Source organism: Oncorhynchus keta, chromosome 5 (assembly GCF_023373465.1).
Source record: "Oncorhynchus keta strain PuntledgeMale-10-30-2019 chromosome 5, Oket_V2, whole genome shotgun sequence".
NCBI lineage: Eukaryota > Metazoa > Chordata > Actinopteri > Salmoniformes > Salmonidae > Oncorhynchus > Oncorhynchus keta.
In genome coordinates, this window is record NC_068425.1 from 18,401,662 (window position 1) to 18,423,067 (window position 21,406).

General features: G+C 42.1%; 1 protein-coding gene across 5 annotated transcripts in view; it reads right to left on the reverse strand.

Annotated features, from left to right (window-relative positions):
* LOC118383652 (phospholipid phosphatase-related protein type 5-like) overlaps positions 1 to 21,406 on the reverse strand; it is a 53,439-nt gene that overhangs the window by 10,352 nt on the left and 21,681 nt on the right. For 3 of the 5 annotated variants that reach the window (XM_052518922.1, XM_052518924.1, XM_052518923.1), the window contains exon 3: positions 15,684 to 15,872. In XM_052518922.1, coding sequence (XP_052374882.1) covers positions 15,684 to 15,872 — 189 coding nt within the window. Of the gene's footprint in view, positions 1 to 15,683; positions 16,285 to 21,406 lie in introns of those variants that run through there. The other 2 variants (XM_052518925.1, XM_052518926.1) reach the window with 1 other exon arrangement.

Genomic DNA, 21,406 nt, shown 5'->3' on the forward strand with positions numbered 1-21,406 from the left:
AAAGCTCTGACAAGTGGGATGAACTGAACCCTGACAATGTTGTGTGTGTGTGTGTGTGTGTGTGTGTGTGTGTGTGTGTGTGTGTGTGTGTGTGTGTGTGTGTGTGTGTGTGTGTGTGTGTGTGTGTGTGTGTGTGTGTGTGTGTGTGTGTGTTTCTCTGTGTGTGTGCGTCTGTGTGTATGTGTGTGTAAACATTCCTGCCAGAGTTAGAGCAAGTTGGAGAAGTCAGTTTGTGTTTGTGTGTAAGCAACTGGGTAAATATATTTTACTGTGCATATCAAAATATGTGTCTTCTCCAAAACAAGTTGGGAATCAGTTCTAATCACGTGGGAAAGAGGGGGAAGGAGATATGAAGACAGGGAGAAGAGGCAGAAAGAAGATAAGGAGGAGAAGAGGCAGGGAGATAATAGCCCTAGGTAATCATCTGAGGCTAATTCCAAGAGGCCTGTTAGATCCCAGATAAACACAGACAATAAAACCGAGAGTGACAAGAACAGCAGCAGCCTCCTGACAACAACACAGCACTGGAGCAGAACCATTGTTCCTCAGATACACACACACACACACACACACACACACACACACACACACACACACACACACACACACACACACACACACACACACACACACACACACACACACACACACACACACACACACACACACACACACACACACACACACACACACACACACACACACACACACACACACACACACACACACACACACACACACACACACACACACACACACACGGCTACGGATGTTCAGCGAACCGACACACACCGCTCTGGTCCGACAGCTGACTCTGTTAAGATGAGTGTGTGGGGAAATGGAAGGCTGACAATTCCAATCCCATAAACAGATGCATTATGGGACATGGTATACCACCTCTACTGCTATTGTGTGTGTCATCACCTACAGTGGAATCTGACCTGAATCACCTCAACATACACTGGGCTTTAGATAGGTCTACCATGTAGGGTACATGTCACAGTGAATTGAGTTGATTATCCTCTGGTGCTGAGAGAATAAGCTACAGCCTACAACACTATGAATGGTACGTAAAGGAAGTGTTAAGGGCCTTGGCGACTTGGAGTTAGATCCCATCTAGTACATACAGTAGTGGCTGGGATTGTATAGTGTATACAGTATCATGTTAATATGAAGAGGATCCAGGCTGTACCACATCTCCACGGAGGATTGGAACAGCTGGCCAATCTGGGGATTGTTAAAACCATTTGTTCAACATGAACCGTTACAAGAGAAAACAAGCACTATCGAGGTTGAATGAAATCTGTATACGCGCGTGCATTCACGTACGCATGCACGCACGCACACACACACCAATTAACTAATGTGTGAGTGCACTTCATGGACATTGATATAGCTCTCTGATATGAAGGGAAAATAACTGTTTTCAACGCACTTATTTCAGTGTAAACAGCTGAACTTTACTGTTTCTATGGTTGACATGTATGGTTAATCATTCTGTTTTTTTTTCGGTTTGTTCTAATGCTGTGATTTCTATAGTCTTTACCAACCATAACCCTTTAGTCTTGTGTTATATCACTCTTCTCTTACCCACTCCTTCCTCCCTCATGTCTTTTTCTATATCAGTCAACCTTTATAGATGTTTCCTCCCAGTCCCCAACAGGGAAAGTAGGTTAGGATTTCTCTCTCCCTTTCTCTCGTTGTCCTTCCCCTCCATTCTTCAACTCTTTCATTTCATGCTCTCTTTTCCCAAAATCTCCTCTGTTAAATCCCTCTAAATTCCCTTTCACCAGCCAAACAGCTAAGCCACAGCTGCAGATGAGGAACAGAGTCTGTCTTTAGTGTGAAAAGTACAGAGATGCAGGAAGAGAGGCAAAAGAGAGGAGCGAAATGAAGAGGGAGGAACCGAGAGAAGGAGAGCAGAAGCTGAAGAGAGTGAGGATGAGTGAGTAAAACGGAATTGGATGATGCTGCTAACTGGTCTCTGGGGTGTTGAGTGAAGCATGTCCCTCTGCCAGGACCACTGAGGTGTCTCTGCTTTCTGCCTGAGCGTAAAGGGATCAGTCATCCGTGCTGTGGAGCTGTGACTGACGAGTTCACTCTAATCACATTGCACAAGCGGGTGTATGTCTTCAGCTGTCACATACAGTACAATTAGATACTGGAACATAATCTGCTTATATTATACACATATGTACATTATACACACATACAGTATTACTTTACATGCAGGTATATGTAGGCTATCCATGGCCAATCAGGTCAGTAAAGAAACCTTCTCAGGAGAACCAGGCTAATGCTACATGGAGATGATAGAGGCAAAACTCTGCCATAAACTATACATAAATTATACTATTCACTATACCATAAACTATACTATAAAATATACCATAAAATATACCATAAACTATACCATAAACTATACTATAAAATATACCATAAAATATACCATAAACTATACCATAAACTATAAAATATACCATAAAATATACCATAAACTATACCATAAACTATACTATAAAATATACCATAAAATATACCATAAACTATACCATAAACTACACTATAAAATATACCATAAAATATACCATAAACTATACCATAAACTATACTATAAAATATACCATAAAATATACCATAAACTATACCATAAACTATACTATAAAATATACCATAAAATATACCATAAACTATACCATAAACTATACTATAAAATATACCATAAAATATACCATAAACTATACCATAAACTACACTATAAACTATGCTATAAACTATACTATAAAATATACCATAAACTACACTATAAACTACACTATAAACTATGCTATAAACTATACTATAAAATATACCATAAACTATGCTATAAACTATACTATAAAATATACCATAAACTATACCATAAACTACACTATAAACTATGCTATAAACTATACTATAAAATATACCATAAACTATCAACTATACCATACACTGTACTATAAACTATACCATAAACTATACTATAATTATACTATTCACTATACCACAAACTAACCCATAAAATATACCATAAACTATAAACTATACCATACACTGTACTATAAACTATACCATAAACTATACTGTAATTATACTATTCACTATACCACAAATTAAACCATAAACTATACCCTAAACTAAACCATAAACTATACATACACTATACCATAAACTATACCATACACTATACCATACACTATACCATAAGCTATACTATAAACTAAACCATAAACTATATATAACCTATACATACACTACACCATAAAGTATACCATAATCTATACCATAAAATATATATAAACTATACATACACTATACCATAAATTATACATAACCTATACCCACTCTCAGAGAGAAAGTAATGCAAATAAAGAGAGCAAGAACCAAAGAGAGAGAAACAGTAGAGAGCAAGAGAACCAGATCAGAAAAGAGATAGAAAGAAGCGACAAAGGGATGGAGTGAATCGTTTGATGGTGCGATCAGTGTATCGGCTGTGATCGAGCTCAGTAAAGTGATTATCAATGTGGTCAGTCATATAATCCTTGTGATTGTGTTGAGGCTGAGCGGGACTGTGAAGCTGCTTGTAAATTGGCCTGCTGCACGGATACCAAACAGATATAGCACCACTCTGAAAGCTGGGTATTACCATGGTAACCACTTCACAGTGGTTAAACTAGACACGGTCATTCTCCTAAAAATAATAGGTGACAACCTCTCTTTTTCTTAATGGTGTGTACTATGTACCTTCACTTCAACCCCTCTCTACTATATCTATTGTGTTTATCTCTTAGGGAGATCAAGGAAAGTCCTACTCTCCCAACCATCTCTTTCTGTGCCTCCACACTCAATATTTCTCTATCCCCTCCCTGTATTTCATCATCTGATACTCTTCTCACATTTCTCAATTTGTCATTTCACCCTTGGCACTCCTTATTTACCCCCTCCCCCTCTGCACCCCTCCCTTGCCCCCTCCACACCCCTCGCTTACCTCCTCTTCTGCACCCCTCCCTTACATTCTCCTCCTCCTCCTCTGCACCCCTCTCTTACATTCTCCTCCTCCTCTGCACCCCTCCCTTACATTCTCCTCCTCCTCCTCTGCACCCCTCTCTTAACCCCTCCTCCCCATCGGCACCCCTCCTTCACCCCGTCCTTCCCTGAAGCAGTTCACAGCGGCCCAAGCGACAACAGTGACTCTTTCTAGACACATATGGTCCCATGACAGCGAAGAGACACAGCCAACACGTCCCCCTGGAGACCACCCTGCCATCTGCATCTGCGTGTGTGTGTGTGTGTGTGTGTGTGTGTGTGTGTGTGTGTGTGTGTGTGTGTGTGTGTGTGTGTGTGTGTGTGTGTGTGTGTGTGTGTGTGTGTGTGTGTGTGTGTGTGTGTGTGTGTGTGTGTGTGTGCGCGCTCATTTGCACTCCAGTTGTCCTTCATTGATCCTTTCTTTCTTTCTTTCTTTCTTTCTTTCTTTCTTTCTTTCTTTCTTACTTTCTGGACCCAAAATCCAAATTTCAGTATGTATCACTATGATTAAAAGGTAGTCAAATAATTCTTATAGAATTACTCTTATAGAATTTCCATGTGGGTGAGGATATTGGACATTTTATTTGCATTTTATTGGATAACACCTTGTTTTTAACCAGGACAGAATCATTTATAACTTACTTTTTCTGACATAATAGCGGTATGATGGCTGCGTGGTCCCATAGTGTTTATACTTGTGCACTATTGTTTGTACACATGAACGTGGTACCTTCAGGCGTTTGGAAATTGCTCCCAAGGATGAACCTGACTTGTGGAGGTCTACAATTCTTTTCTGAGGTCTTGGCTGATTTTCCCATGATGTCAAGCAAAGAGGCACTGAGGTTGAAGGTAGGCCTTGAAATACATCAACAGGTACACCTGCAATTGACTCAAAGTATGTCAATTAGCCTATCAGAAGCTTCTAAAGCCATGACATAATTTTCTGGAATTTTCCAAGCTGTTTAAAGGCACAGGCAACTTAATGTATGTAAACTTCTGACCCAGTGGAATTGTGATACAATTATTTAAAAGTGAAATAATCTGTCTGTAAACAATTGTTGGAAAAAATTACTTGTGTCATGCACAAAGTGGATGTCCTAACCGACTTGCCAAAACTATAGTTTGTTAACAAGAAAATTGTGGAGTGGTTGAAAAACTACTTTTAAAGATTCCAACCTAAGTGTAAGTAAACTTCTGACTTCAACTGTATATGGGGGATACAACCAGCCCAGTTCTGCAAATTTTGCTGTGAAGAGACAGAATTATTAGATAAATTGTTTTGGTACTAGTTTTTGGTTGCAGGTTCAGAAATGGATGATTAATTGCAATACCTGGAGCTAACTCTGCAAATAGCACTGCTGGGTGATTTAAAGGTCATAGTCAGTAGATCAATATAGTAATACTCTCAGCAAAAACGTTTATCTTTAATTTACTATCTGTAGAAACTATGAGAATAGAAAGGGTCAACATTTTTGTGAAACAGCACAATGGAAAAATATGTGGCAAATAGAAATATCAAAACTGTATGGTGTTCATAGATAGATGGAAGGATAGCTGAAGGATGGTACTAAAAACAAAAACAAAACTATTGTAAAATATACTGTGTCTGTAAAATGCATATACAATGCCTTCGGAAAGTATTCAGACCCTTTCTCTTTTTGTTACGTTACAGCCTTATTCTAAAATGGATCAAATTGCTCGATACCCCATTTTCACAAAGAAAAGGTAGGGTTTTAGACATTTGTTAATGCATGATTATTTTTTTTTAATCACATTTACATAAGAATTCAGACCCTTTACTCAGTACTTTGTTGAAGCACCTTTGGTAGTGATTACAGCATAGAGTCTTCTTGGGTATGACGCTACAAGCTTTGCACAACGGTATTTGGGGAGTTTCTCCCATTCTTCTGCAGATCCTCTCAAGCTCTGTCAGGTTGGATGGGGAGAGTTACTGCACAGCTATTTTCAGGACTCTCCGGAGATGTTCGATGGGGTTCAAGTCCGGGCTCTGGCTGGGCCACTCAAGGACATTCAGATACTCGTCCCAAAGCCACTCCTGCGTTGTCTTGGCTGTATTCTTAGGGTCGTTGTCCTGTTGGAAGGTGAACCTCAATCCTCAGTCTGAGGTCCTTAGCACTCTGGAACAGGTTTTCATCAAGGATCGCTCTGTACTTTTCTATGTTCATCTTTGCCTCGATCCTGACTAGTCTCCCAGTCCCTGCTGTTGAAAAACATCCCCACAGCATGATGCTGCAACCACCATGCTTCACCGTAGGGATGGTGCCAGGTTTCCTCCAGACGTGATGCTTGGCATTAAGGCCAAATATTCTTGTTTCTCATGTTCTGAGAGTCTTTATGTGCCTTTTGGCAAACTCCAAGCGGGCTGTCATGTGTATTTTACTGAGGAGTGCTTCCGCCTAACCACTCTACTATAAAGGCCTGATTGGTGGAGTGCTGCAGAAGATGGTTGTTCTTCTGGAAGGTTCTCCCATCTCCACAAAGGAACTCCAGAGCTCTGTCAGACTGACCATCAGGTTCTTGGTCACCTCTCTGATCAAGGTCCTTCTCCCCGATTGCTCAATTTGGCAGGGTGGCCAGCTCTAGGAAGAGTCTTAAACTTCTTCCATTTAATAACGATGTAGGCCACTGTGTTCTTGGGGACCTTCAAGGCTGCAGACATTTTTTGGTACCATTCCCCAGATCTGTGCTTTGATGCAATCCTGTCTCGGAGCTCTACAGACAATTCCTTCAACATCATGGCTTGGTTTTTTCTCTGACATGAACTGTCAACTGTGGGACCTTATATAGACAGGTGTGTGCCTTTCCAAATCATGTCCAATCAATTGAATTTACCACAGGTGGACTCCAATCAAGTTGTAGAAACATCTACAGGATGATCAATGCAAACAGGATGCACATGAGCTCAATTTTGAGTATCATAGCAAAGGGTCTGAATACTTATGTAAATACGTTTTTTTGCTTTTAATACATTTGCAAAAATGTCTAAAAACCTGTTTTCGATTTGTCATTATGGGGTATTGTGTGTAGATTGCTAAGGATTTTTAAAAAATCTCATCGTCAACAGCGAAGAGGCGACTCCGGGATGCTGGACTTCTAGGCAGAGTTCCTCTGTCCAGTGTTTGTGTTATTTTGCCCATCTTAATCTTTTATTTTTATTGGCCAGTCTGAGATATGGCTTTTTCTTTACAACTCTGCCTAGAAGAACAGCATCCTGGAGTCGCCTCTTCACTGTTGACGTTGAGACTGGTGTTTTGCGGGTATTATTTAATGAAGCTGCCAGTTGAGGACTTATGAGGTGTCTGTTTCTCAAACTAGACACTCTAATGTACTTGCCCTCTTGCTCAGTTGTGCACAGGGGCCTTCCACTCCTCTTTCTATTCTGGTTAGTGCCAGTTTGCGCTGTTCTGTGAAGGGAGTAGTACACAGCGTTGTACAAGATCTTCAGTCTTTAGGCAATTTCTTGCATGGAATAGCCTTCATTTCTCAGAACAAGAATATACTGAAGAGTTTCAGAAGAATGTTCTTTGTTTCTGGCCATTTTGAGCCTGTAATCAAACCCACAAATGCTGATGCTCCAGATACTCAATTAGTCTATAGAAGGCCAGTTTTATTGCTTCTTTAATCAGAACAACAGTTTTTAGCTGTGCAAACATCATTTCAAAGGGGTTTTCTAATGAATAATTAGCCCTTTAAAATGATTAACTTGGATTAACTAACACAACGTGCTATTGGAACACAGGAGTGATGGTTGCTGATAATGGGCCTCTGTACACCTATGTAGATATTCCATAATAACATCAGCCATTTCCAGCTACAATAGTCATTTATAACATTAACAATGTCTACACTGTATTTCTGATAAATTTGATGTTATTTCAATGGACAAAAAATGTGCTTTTCTTTCAAAAAACAAGGACATTTCTAAGTGACCACAAACTTTTTAACGGTAGTGTATATATTTACAAAAAATATATATGGGGGATTGGAAAATATGCAGACAATTACATTGATGGAAGCCACAATCTATCTGCAATATTAAAGCTGATCTAGCCCACCCCCACCCCTCCCAGCCTCTGAGCAGCAGGGAGACGCAGGAGAGAAAACATCTTCTTGTTGTGCCGGCTCAGTGTGTCTGGTCTCCGGTACGTCGTTTCGGCCCAGGGTATCCTGCGCCGGCTCGGCGTGCTGGGAGGGTGCTGGGAGGGTGCAGTGCGTCCTATTCCTGCGCTCCGCCCGTGCCGGGCAAATGTGGGCATTGAGCCTAAGGAAGAGGTGCGAGTGGTATGCACCAGATCTCCAGTGTCATGTTCTGACCTTGGTTCCTTTTTTATGTCTTTGTGTTAGGTTGGTCAGGGTGTGAGTTGGGGTGGGTAGTCTGTTCTTTTTTCTATGTTATATTTCTATCTGTTTGGCCTAGTATGGTTCTCAATCAGAGGCAGGTGTTGTTCGTTGTCTCTGATTGAGAATCATACTTTGCTAGCCTGTTTTCCCCATTTTGGTTGTGGGTGTTTAATTTCTGTTTAGTGTCTGTTCATCTGGCAGAACTGTTTCGTTTTCTCTTCGTTGTTATTTTGTGTAGTGTTCAGTTTTCTATTAAAATATGACGAACACTTACCACGCTGCATTTTGGTTCTCCTCTCCTTCAAACTTTTCTGTCTGCCAGTTGGATCATGTGCATGAGATCTCACTTCGACTTGGCCTGATGGAACTGTACTGAGCAAGCAGTTCTAGAGCTCACCGATAGTGTCACGCCTTGGTCTTAGTATTTTGTGTTTTCTTTATTATTTTGGTCAGGCCAGGGTGTGACATGGGTTATTTATGTGGTGTGTTTTGTCTAGGTTTTTTTTGTAGGTTATGGCATTGTGGTATAGTAGAGTTGTCTAGGTAAGTCTATGGTTGCCTAGAGTGGTTCTCAATCAGAGGCAGGTGTTTATCGTTGTCTCTGATTGGGAACAATATTTAGGCAGCCATATTCTTTGAGAGTTTCGTGGGTGATTGTTCCTGTCTCTGTGTTTGTTTGCACCAGATAAGGCTGTTTAGGTTTTTTCATGTTACGTTTGTTGTTTTGTATTGTATTCGTCATTATCTTTATTAAAGATGTATGAAGATAACCACGCTGCATTTTGGTCCGATCCCTGCTACACCTCCTCTTTAGAGGAAGAAAACCTTAACAGATAAAGCTGGCATCTACCTCCATTTCTAAAGGCTAACTGTTAAGAGACGCTAATCTTAGATGACATCTTACTCACACAATCCCTTATTACTTTGATGTCACTAAAGTAAGGGTGGTAACTCTTATCCAGGTTTCCCCAACTGGCAAGCCTGTGCCAATTTGGGCCATTTTCTGACAAATAAAAAGTATGTTTTTTTATTAAATTTGTATTATTTATCATTTTCATTGTTGGACATAAAATACTGTATAAACACCAGGAAATCAGCTCCAAGTGATTTTAATTTCGGAGATCTGTTCCAAGTATTCCCAAGAATAACAGAGGCACGTGATCGTATAAACATGTAAGTAAGGTTTGATGAAATTATTGTTTTAGTCAAATATTAATTCTGTTTGGGCTTCTTGCAGTTAATTTGTAGTCTACAAATGATTTGTAATTATGTTCCAACCCCACGACCATCCACTCAAGAAAAAAACATTGCCCATGGCTGAATCTAGTTGACTATCCCTGCTCTAGTCTATTTTAAACACAGACGGATTAGTCCCAAAACTCTCGCTTCTCTTCCCTTAGGGCTACCTGTCATCCCCATTACCCTTTCCTGATACGAAGAGACTGGATGGGCAGACGTGCAATGGTATGAGCCTATTTGCTAGCAAAACCAAGGACTGCTAGTGTGAATTCCTCAGGTTTCTGTTCGATTCAGCTTCTCCTCAATGAGACACACATAATGGGCACTAAGCACATCGTTTCCATCTGTTCTGTCCTCTCAGATAACTGTTTGAGTAGAAGAGGATGATTTGCCACGGTAGAGTATTGGGATTCACCCCAGATTCAGTATTTCTCTCATAGGCCTACAATACAGTATATGCTGGAAAAGTATTCTCTGGTGAGCAGGTTTGGTAGGCCAAGTGGTAGTCCATTAAGGCTGAAGTGAGAGGGCAGGTTAAGCAGAGGATCCATCTCTTTATCTAGGCAGACATTTTGATGGGGGGAACCAATAAAGGACTCTTGGGATGATGCGTCAGATCTCACTACATCTCTGCATGACAATGTGGACACACACATACACACACTCATCAACTGTCAGATAGAATCTACTATAAGACATGTTCTCTCAGGTCAGCCCGCTCCTCCGCACACGCCACTGGCTTCCAGTCATAGCTCGCATCCCCTACAAGACCATGGTGCTCACCCACGGACCAGCACGAGGAACTGCCCCTCTCTACCTTTAGGCTGTGCTCAAACCCTACACCCCAATCAAAGCCACCTCAGGTCTCTTGGCCCTCCCGCCCCTACGGGGGGCAGCTCCCGCTCAGCCCAGTCCAAGCTCTTCTCTGTCCTGGCACCCCAATAGTGGAACCAGCTTTCCCATGAAGCTAGGACAGCAGTGTCCCTGCACATCTTTCGAAAACATTCGAAACCCTGCCTCTTCAAACATTTTCTTAAGTAATCATCCTCCTCACCTCGACCCTGCCCCCCCAAAAAACGAAATAAAAAACATAAACAGCAGTTGACCCCGCCTTTCTAGCTCTGACTCTACAAATAGCTACGTTATTGAGGAAAGTGTTAATTTTATGCCTGTGATATGTGATTGTCCCACCTATCTATCTTAAGATGAATGCACTAACTGTAAGTTGCCAATTGACTAAAATGTAAAATGTAATTAAGCCTCAGACCTACTTCTAAGATTCCCTACAAATAAACCAAACTCAAGTGTATGTGTGTGACTATCTGTGTGTGGAGCGGGGGCCACAGTAACTGCAAATGCAGCAACAGCCTTGGGGTAAAAGCCCACAGTATCCTACTGGATGGAATGCATTAATAAATAAATAAATGCAGCTGTCTTTTTAAAGTTCACTTGTTTTTCTGGAATAATTCAGTTGACACACACACACAGCACGCACGCACACACACACACACACACACACACACACACACACACACACACACACACACACACACACACACACACACACACACACACACACACACACACACACACACACACACACACACACACACACACACACACACACACACACACACAGCACGCACGCAAACACACACACACACAGCACGCACGCACGCAAACACACACACACAGCACGCACGCAAACACACACACACAGCACGCACGCAAACACACACACACACACACACACACACACACACACACACACACACACACACACACACACACACACACACACACACACACACACACACACACACACACACACACACACACACACACACAGCACGCACGCACACACACGCACGCACATACACGCACACGCGCACACACACACACACACACACAAACACACAAACACAAAAGCAGTGTTTTTGAGATAACATTGAATCAAAAGCCAGCATCAGAATGACGTCACTCCAGCTGAATGTAAACTCCATGGGGTCTGGCTCCCTGCAGGGAATCAGCTCTGCTTCTGTGTAAAGCAGAGTTTCCCAACCCTGGTCCTCCAGTACACCCAACAGTACACATTTTTATTGCAACCCTTGACAAGCATACTTGATTCAACTTGCCAATTGATCATCAAGCCCTAGATGAATTGAATGAGATGTGTTTGTCAAAGGGCTATAGCAAAAATGTGTACTGTTGGAGTTGGAAAACACTGGTGTAGAGCATACTGTCATCCTGAGCGGCGCAGTGGTCTAAGGCACTGCACTGTAGTGCTAGAGGCGTCACTACAGACCCTGGTTCAATCCCAGGCTGTATCACAACTGGCTGTCATCGGGAATCATTTGGGTTAGGGTAAGGTTTGGCCGGGGTAGGCAGTCATTGTAAAATAAGAATTTTTTCCGCTAGCGATAACATTCTGCTGAAAAGGCAGTGTGCGAAATTCAAATATATATTTTTTAAATATGTAACTTTCACACATTAACAAGTCCAATACAGCAAATGAAAGATAAAATTCTTGTTAATCTACCCATCGTGTCCAATTTCAAAAAGGCTTTACAGCAAAAGCACAACATATGATTATGTTAGGTCAGAGCCAAGTCAAAAAAACACACAGCCATTTTTCCAGCCAAAGATAGGAGTCACAAAAAGCAGAAAATGAATCACTAACCTTTGATAATTTTCATCAGATGACACTCATAGGACATCATGTTACACAATTACATGCATGTTTTTTTTCCCGATAATGTGCATATTTATATCCAAAAATCTCAGCTTTGATTCCAAAACATCCGGTGATTTTGCAGAAATACTCATAATAAACATTGATAAAAGATACAAGTGTTATTCACAGAATTAAAGATAGACTTCTCCTTAATGCAACCTCTGTGTCAGATTTTTTTTTTTAAAACTTTACGGAAAAAGCATAATCTGAGTACGGCGCTCAGAGCCCAATCCAGCCAAATAAATATCCGCCATGTTGGAGTCAACAGAAGTCAGAAATAACATTATAAATATTCACTTACCTTTGATGATCTTCATCAGAAGGCACTCCCAGGAATCCCAGTTTGACAATAAATGGCTGATTTGTTCCATAAAGTTTCATAAAGTCCATCATTTATGTCCAAATAGCCACTTGTTGTTCACTTCTTGTTGTTCAGCCCAGTAATCCATCTTCATGAGGCGCGAGCACTATGTCCAGATGAAGACTCTAAAAGTTCCATTACAGGTCGTAGAAACAAGTCAAACGATGTATGGAATCAATCTTTAGGATGTTTTTAACATAAATCATCAACCGGAGAATTCCATTGTCTGAAGAAAACCACTGGAACAAGAGCTAACTCTGTCGGGACCGCGCGTCACGAGCCTGAGACACTCTGCCAGACGCATGATTCATTCAGCTCCCATTCCCCCCTCCTTTATAGCAAAAGCCTGAAACAAGTTTCTAAAGACGGTTGACATCTAGTGGAAGCCTTAGGAAGTGCAACTTGACCCCATAGACACTGTGTATTTGGTAGGCCAAGCTTTGAAAAACTACAAACCTCAGATTTCCCACTTCCTGGTTGGATTTTTCTCAGGTTTTCGTCTGACATATGAGTTCTGTTATACTCACAGACATCATCCAAACAGTTTTAGAAACTTCAGAGTGTTTTCTATCCAATACTAATAATAATATGCATATATTAGCATCTGGAACAGAGTAAGAGGGAGTTCACTCTGGGCACGCTATTCATCCAAAAGTGAAAATGCTGCCCACTATCCCAAAAAGGTTTAACTGACTTGCCTAGTTAAATAAAACATCAAAATAAATTACCTCAGCGTGATGACACTGGTATAGAGGATCCTGTCATTATCTCAGTGTGATAACACTGGTGTAGAGGTTCCTATCATTACCTCAGCGTGATAACACTGGTGTAGAGGTTCCTATCATTACCTCAGCATGATAACACTGGTGTAGAGGTTCCTATCATTACCTCAGCGTGATAACACTGGTGTAGAGGTTCCTATCATTACCTCAGCATGATAACACTGGTGTAGAGGTTCCTATCATTACCTCAGCGTGATAACACTGGTGTAGAGGATCCTGTCATTACCTCAGCATGATAACACTGGTGTAGAGGATCCTGTCATTACCTCAGTGTGACAACACTGGTGTAGAGGATCCTGTCATTACCTCAGCGTGACAACACTGGTGTAGAGGATCCTGTCATTACCTCAGTGTGACAACACTGGTGTAGAGGATCCTGTCATTACCTCAGCGCGATATCAACTGCTGCCCATTCATCATCCACCCTCACAATTGTTTTTCACACTTTTTCCTAGATCACTTACAAACCTTTTCTAGTAGAGCCCACTGGATCCTGACACTACATCATCACGATGTCATTTCTACAAATACTAGGTCTAACCACTGGACTGGTGACCACCACAGACACTCGGGACAAAGTTCCAACACGGTGTAAAACAGCTATGAGATCTGTGACCGGATCACTGTACAGGGCCTTCATACAGTAGTACTTCATACATAATGCAGCATTCTGAGGAAAGGGGTCAATTATCAACAAGCGGCAACTGAAAAGTCACAGACGTGGCGTGAAAGTGGCCAAACCCTCTTTGGTCTGTGTGGATACTGTTGGCCTCTAAGCAGGGGACTGGCTCCTAATGCAGAGCTGAGATGTCAAAGGATAACTGACTACTTTAATTAGGAAAGAGGGGACCCCTGGGAAGATGAGTGAGGAGGATAGTGCCAACTACTAGCCATGGAGAACTGGCTCTGACCCAAATACACTGGTCAACAAGCAAAGGTAAAGGACTGACTGGTGCACTGTACTGTAACTGTTGGGAAAAGGGATCAAATGCCTCTAGACTAGAGTCAACAACAAAATGACAGAGGTACTATAGGCGGGAGGTGTCATGAATATGCCTGCCCACTGGTTACATGTTTGGCCCCTGTCAGTTAAGGTTAGGTCAGGTTTTGGCTGTGCTCTGATGCAGTGAAATGAAGCTTGACCCAGGTCAAATCTTGGTTAATGCACTTTAAAGCTGTTGTGGTCTTTTATTGTGGTGGTTTTCAGCTAAGGCCAGTATTGTCTGTTGTCTGAAATAAGGAAGCAGGTTTGGCCTGTGTTGTTCAGTGCCAGGTGCTCCATGTTTTACGCCCACTGAATCTCTCACACTAACAGCTCCACAACATTGGTACCCTTCCATCCACATTACCATCTCTTTTCTATCCACCATCTCTGTGTTTTTTTTGTCTCTCTTTATTGTCTCATCTTCTCACATCTCCATTCAATTGACCTTTCTGTCTATTACTTTCAAATAAAACCCACTGACCATATCACCCTGACAGCCTCTAAAACGTTGCTGTTTCCATGTTCTGTTTTCTCACTCTCTCGCCAATCATTTCTCCGACTCTGTTTGTTTCCAATACATCTTTACGTGGTGTGACTATCTTCACCCAATCTCTATTTATATCTGTCCATACACAGCTTTCTCCACAAGCCTGAGCTCTCCTCCCTGGCTGACCACACACACACTCACACACACTCACACACACACACACACACACACACACACACACACACACACACACACACACACACACACACACACACACACACACACACACACACACACACACACACACACACACACACACACACACACACACACACACACACACACACACACACACACACACACACACACCTTTCTGTGACAGGCTCTGAAATGGAGGGAGGGGGCTCCACGTGGCTCACCAATCTGTTCACCATGTCTGTCATAAAGCAGAGATGCACTGGAGATGCTTTGACTCACCAAATGACAGACAGGATCCAACATTCAGACAAATGATGAATGGTAATATACAGGACCATAGCCCCTCTCCTCCGAGACACAAACAAACACATAGGATCGGGTAAACATACAAAACACATCCAGGTACTCAAACACACCCCCTTGGAATACCACACATACATGCACTCATGCCCCCCCCCACACACACAGGATTAACTACATGGTCTTACCGTGAAGCAGGGGATGCCTGTAACCAGTGAGTAGACCAGCAGTGGGGGTATCTTGCTGGTGTCATCCGGGCCGGGGTAGGGCTTGGAGAACGTCTTGTCGTAGCAGAAGAAGCCCTGGATGTGCACGGGGAACGTGTCTGTGTACTCAAAGTAGTACGCCAGGAGAACCGTCCCTGCCATGATCACCAGCTGGAAATAGAACATGATCCCCGCGTTAGGCAAGAAGAGGAGGAGGAGGTGGCGGAGGAGAGGAAGGAGGGAGAGTCAAGTCCCGGTTCCCCTCATCCACAGAGAGAGGCATAGGAGTGATGGGAGCGAGAGAGAGGTCCGGTGAAGAGATCAATAGAGGCAGAGAGCACCTACTGTAAGCCTGACCAGTGCAGCGGGAGACAGAGAGAGAGTGGAGTACGAGAGAGAGAGAGAGAGAGAGAGAGAGAGAGAGAGAGAGAGAGAGAGAGAGAGAGAGAAAGCTGGAGGAAGAGAGAGCGAGAGAAGGGAGCATCTACAGGGGAGAGGAGGAAGATGGAATAAAGACAGAATAAATAGAATTCTTCTGCAACATGAAGAGAGAAAACAAAGAATATCAGAGAGCGAAAGAGAGACTGGGAGTGAGGAGGGTGAAAAGAGTGTGAGGGAGAGGGAGAGTTAGAGGGAGAGGGAGAACTGCTTGCATTGGTATCGGTGCCGGCGCGCCTGAGTCTACTACGGAGGAGCAGTGGGTTATTTTTGGATGCTGTGTATGAAGAGTAGTGTGAATGTGATCATAAGTATCCTCCAAACCAGTTATATGAGCTGACATCCCCTGTGACATTTTCAAAGTCTGATTCCAGGGTTTTTCTTATATATAGGCAGATCCATGGATATCAGAGATAATAATACACTACTGAGATATCAACTCAATAGCAAGTCGTCCTACAGTTTAAAAAATATATATGAAAATGGTGTCTACATGTAATATTTTCCCACATATTGAATAGACCAACATATACATTTACATGACTTTTTGTTTCACATGGAATATACACTGTATGGTGGAATGGAGCTGCATCTGACTTTGTAACTCAAATACCCACAATAAATCTTAGCTGTATGGCCTCGTTTATCATGGAAGTGAAGGGATAGTAATAGCCCCTTTCCTTCCACTTAGCTAGGGACATGGTGCTGGGTGAGGGGACATGTTTCAGCTTCACACTCCCTTAGGATATTATCTGTGCTCCATCTCCCTCTGACCATAGACACTGCCGACATCTGCGACACACACACACACACACACACACACACACACACACACACACACACACACACACACACACACACACACACACACACACACACACACACACACACACACACACACTAGGGTACTCAGATATTAATATATTTTTTGTCTTCACTCTCTACCCTCCCTTGAGAGAGAGACATGTTATGCCATGAGCGGTTGTCATGGTGAAGAATATAACGGTAGAGACGAGTTCACAATATTGTGCAATTTCATTTCCTCTCAGCAGGATTTATGAATGCATAAAGTGTGGAGGTATATTGTCCTCATTCAGAATGATTCAAGTGTCACGAACGTTGTTGTAAGAATCGGACCAAGGTGCAGCGTGGTTTGGGTTCATCCTCTTTATTTAACGTGAACTGGCAAAAAAATAATAAAGAAATGAATGTGAAGCTATGCAGTGCTCAAGGCAACTATACACAAACAAGATCCCACACCAAACAGGTGGGAAAAGGCTGCCTAAGTATGATCCCCAATCAGAGACAACGATAGACAGCTGCCTCTGATTGGGAACCATACCAGGCCAACCTAGAAATAAAGAAACTAGAATGCCCACCGTAGTCACACCCCGACCTAACCAAAATAGAGAATAAAAGATCTCTAAGGTCAGGACGTGACATCAAGGGAGATCATTGTAAGAGTAATGAAGAACTAATGATGACCAGCAACATCACTGAAAGATACATAAGAGCTAAACGTATACTTTATAATTGGCGTTATATTAAATTATACTGTTTATTAACTGTATGTTCTATCCTGACAATGAGTATGCAGAGTAGGTTTATGTTTAAGTAACACATCTGCAATAATGTAGGCTATTCCAGATGCAACATTAACTTATCAACAATGATACCCAAAGCCCCTGATTTATCACATTCCAAGCTAATGTGATTCTCTCTTTGTGTATCTTTATCCCCAACAGCCTGGAGAGAAACAGAGATATTTTGAAGTAGGAGTGAGTCATATCATTTCCCCGTACCATTATTTTACATATGATCTGGGAGGGATCTGGGTTGGATTTGAATCATTACATTCTGAGAACTGTCTATCTCACAGTAATGCATTTGAAAGACATCTGAGAAAATGTATATCATTGTGTTATTAGCAGTACATTGTTCAATAAGACACAGTAACCGTAGTGAGGACATTATGCCCATTCAGGTGGCCTCTTGTCCAAATCCAGTTGTGGGTTTGTTGTTTTTTGTGCCAGTCTCACTTTCATCTGACTCATTGGACTGGTGATGTTCAGACACATTATTTACACCCTGACACCTCAACCTCCCTCTGCTTCTCTCTCTCTCTCTGTCTCTCTCTTCCTCCCTCTCTCACACTCAATCACTGTCTACAGTATATCTCTCTCTCACGCACATCAATGTGCTTGTATCTGACTGGTCCAGCTGTGCTGCTGTCGGAACTCATATCAACCAATCCCTGGTCAGTCATAATTCCTAACCTGTGATGGTCACAATGTGAAACATGGCATTACTGTTTACAATGTGGGCCGGTCCCTTTTAATATCAACCAGTATGAAAAAAATCCTTTAAAAGGGGCAGAATAGTAAAAAAAAAAGAAGAAGATTTTTCAAATAAATACCTGATATTTCAACTCTATGAGGTTAAAATAACACTGAAATTGTGAAAATGATAATGCACTTATTGTGTAAGAGCTGTTTAAGAAAAGAAAACATGGAATTTCAGCCTGTGCAGTTAGGATGGTGTTTTTTAATTCTCTTATTTTACAGGAAATGATGGTTCCTCTAGCCTGGAGGAGGAACTTGCCCACTGCAGAGTGACAGGTGCCTCTTCTCCTCTATTCTAAGATCATTAAGTGTTAATTGACGTGGAGCTAGCTGAGGACCACCCGCAGAGCGCAGCGCCCAACACCCGTCCAACTAGAACGCTCTTCCTTTATTCTTAGTCACACACTTCTGGGTCGTGGCCAGGGACTATCTAATGTGATGATGGATGTTAAAACAGTTTGTCCTCTTCATTTCCTTCAAGGTAATTGAAGTTATTAAGCATGTTTCATAAGACTGAATAGTTTAGAAGCAATACATTTGAAACGATTCTGTTTCCGAGCCTAAGCAAGTGGACATTCGCTCAGGCTTCCTGACTGTGGTTATACAGTTATACAACTATGTTCTCCTGATCAGGTGTTTTCCAGGGAGCTATTGTGCTCGCTAGTCCCACTTTAGTGTTGTTCTAGCGCTGTTATGTGTTGTTTGTGGTGGAATCGTTTCAAAATGACCTGCATCCCTCGCAGAGAGATACTTTCTTGCTCAGGATCTTGCATTGTTAGCACTCAAACACAGGGGGAGATAATTCTCTTTACCTTCAATGACCACAGTTTGAGTAGCAGTCGTGACACCAACACTGCTGAACACAGTTACCCTGCTGTTCACCTTTGCAGCAAAGGCTGGCCTGTCATACACCTCCTCACAGCACCAGTATTCAAAATGACACAGACAGGAAGCAATTTTGCCCTTTTCTGAAATTACTGTTCCACCTCCTTGCTTAAATATGACGTTAGGAATTTCACATTGTGTGTATATATTTTCCTTTCAACATGTCACATTTTATGTCCCGTCTTTCTTCATTTTCCTCAAATCTTAACCTTTACCTTCCCCTCTCTCAAACCCCTGATTCACCTCCTAAAACGATCTTTCGCTCTTTCTCCCCTCAGTCTCCCCTTAGGGTTTATTGTTCTCCACGTCTCCTCCACTCGTATTTTCCCAGCTGTTCTCTAACATGGAATGTTTTAACTCTGGTGAATATTTCATAGCTGTACATCTGTGTTTACAAGTTCAGGACAGACCAGAAAGACATAAAGTACTTGAAGACACCATTTAGACTAAGCCACTAAACTCAGGGAATACTCCATCACTCTCACCTCAAGCTTCCAGATAAAACATTTATCATAATCCTAACTCCACATCCTAATCCTAATCCTTGGGTGTAAATCCTGAATCTTTTCTTTTGTCCCTTTCATTAAAAAAAATATTGTAATCCATGTTCCCTATAATACTGACACAAGAACTCAGATCTCAGATCTCAAGACTGGGTTGGTAAGGCCCGCTGTTGACACTGAACCTACAAAACATTAGGAACACCGTACTAATACTGAGTCACACCTCCTTTTGCCCTCAGAAAGCCTTGATTCGTTGGGCCATGGACTCTACAAGGTGTCGAAAGGGTTCCACAGGGATGCTGGCCCATTTTTACACCAAGTTGTGCTTCCCACAGTTGTGTCAAGTTGGCTGGATGTTATTTGGGTGGTGGACCATTCTTGGTAGACACGAGAAATGGTTGAGAGTGACAAAACCTAGCAGCACTGCAGTTCTTGACACACTCAAACTGACACGCCTGGCACCTGCCTGGTTCAAAGGCACTTACATATTTTGTCTTCCCCATTCACCCTCTGAATGGCACACATACACAATTCATGTCTCAAGGCTTAAAAATCCTTCTTTAACCTGTCTCCTCCCCTTCATCTACACTGATTAAAGTGGGTTTAACAAGTGGCATCGATAAGGGATCATAGCTTTCACCTGGATTCACCTGGTCAGTCTACAGTATGTCATGGAAAGAGCAGGTGTTCCTAATGTTCCTAATGTACACTCAGTGTATCTCCCTAAAGAGTAGATAATATACTATTCCTGACCTGTGTGCCTGCCATTCATGTGTAAGCAGGCCTGTAAACAACCTATGTCATGTATGTTAAATGATTTGTGAATGTTATGGGGGATTACATATGTAGGATCTTAATTTGAGTCTGTTTTCTGCAGCGGGAAAATAATCCTGCATCAACAGAAAATGTGAATCATTGTGTGGACATTTTTGTAGGGGTTGATGCATTTTTCGTGAGAGAAAATCCATTCTGACATTTCTAAGTGGAAATGACAAACTTTAGAAGCCTATTTAAAACTCAAATACACTTTGAAGTTTTAATTTACTGCTGGGCAGAAAAAATCTCAGCAACAAAAAGAATGAGGAAATTAAGATCCTACATCTGTAGAGATGCCGTTTGCTTTTCAACATGCTTTTCTCTGCCTCCATGTATGATGCATTCTCTCCCTCCATCTTACAGTACACGGTCTAACCTTACTCCATCACTCCAAGCTCTGCTGACAGACCTCAACCCCTACTGAGAGGACAACTTTGCAGATGGACTCCCATGCTGAGTGGACAAGACTGTGTAGCGTGATGCTCACTATCACTGACCACCATACTCTAACACAGGGTCAGCTGAAATATTTGTACATAGCTTTATCTCAACGAACAGTATGTTTTTCTCAGGAGGAACAGCCATGTCCCTTTGTGCTGCTGAAGCAGTGTACTCTGAAAGAGCAGTTTTGTGTTTTGCTGGGTGGGGTGTGCGGGTTCAGATGGAGAGCTGGGCACAAGGGCCCACGTCAAACACATGCTGTACATTAAGAGCCCCCAAC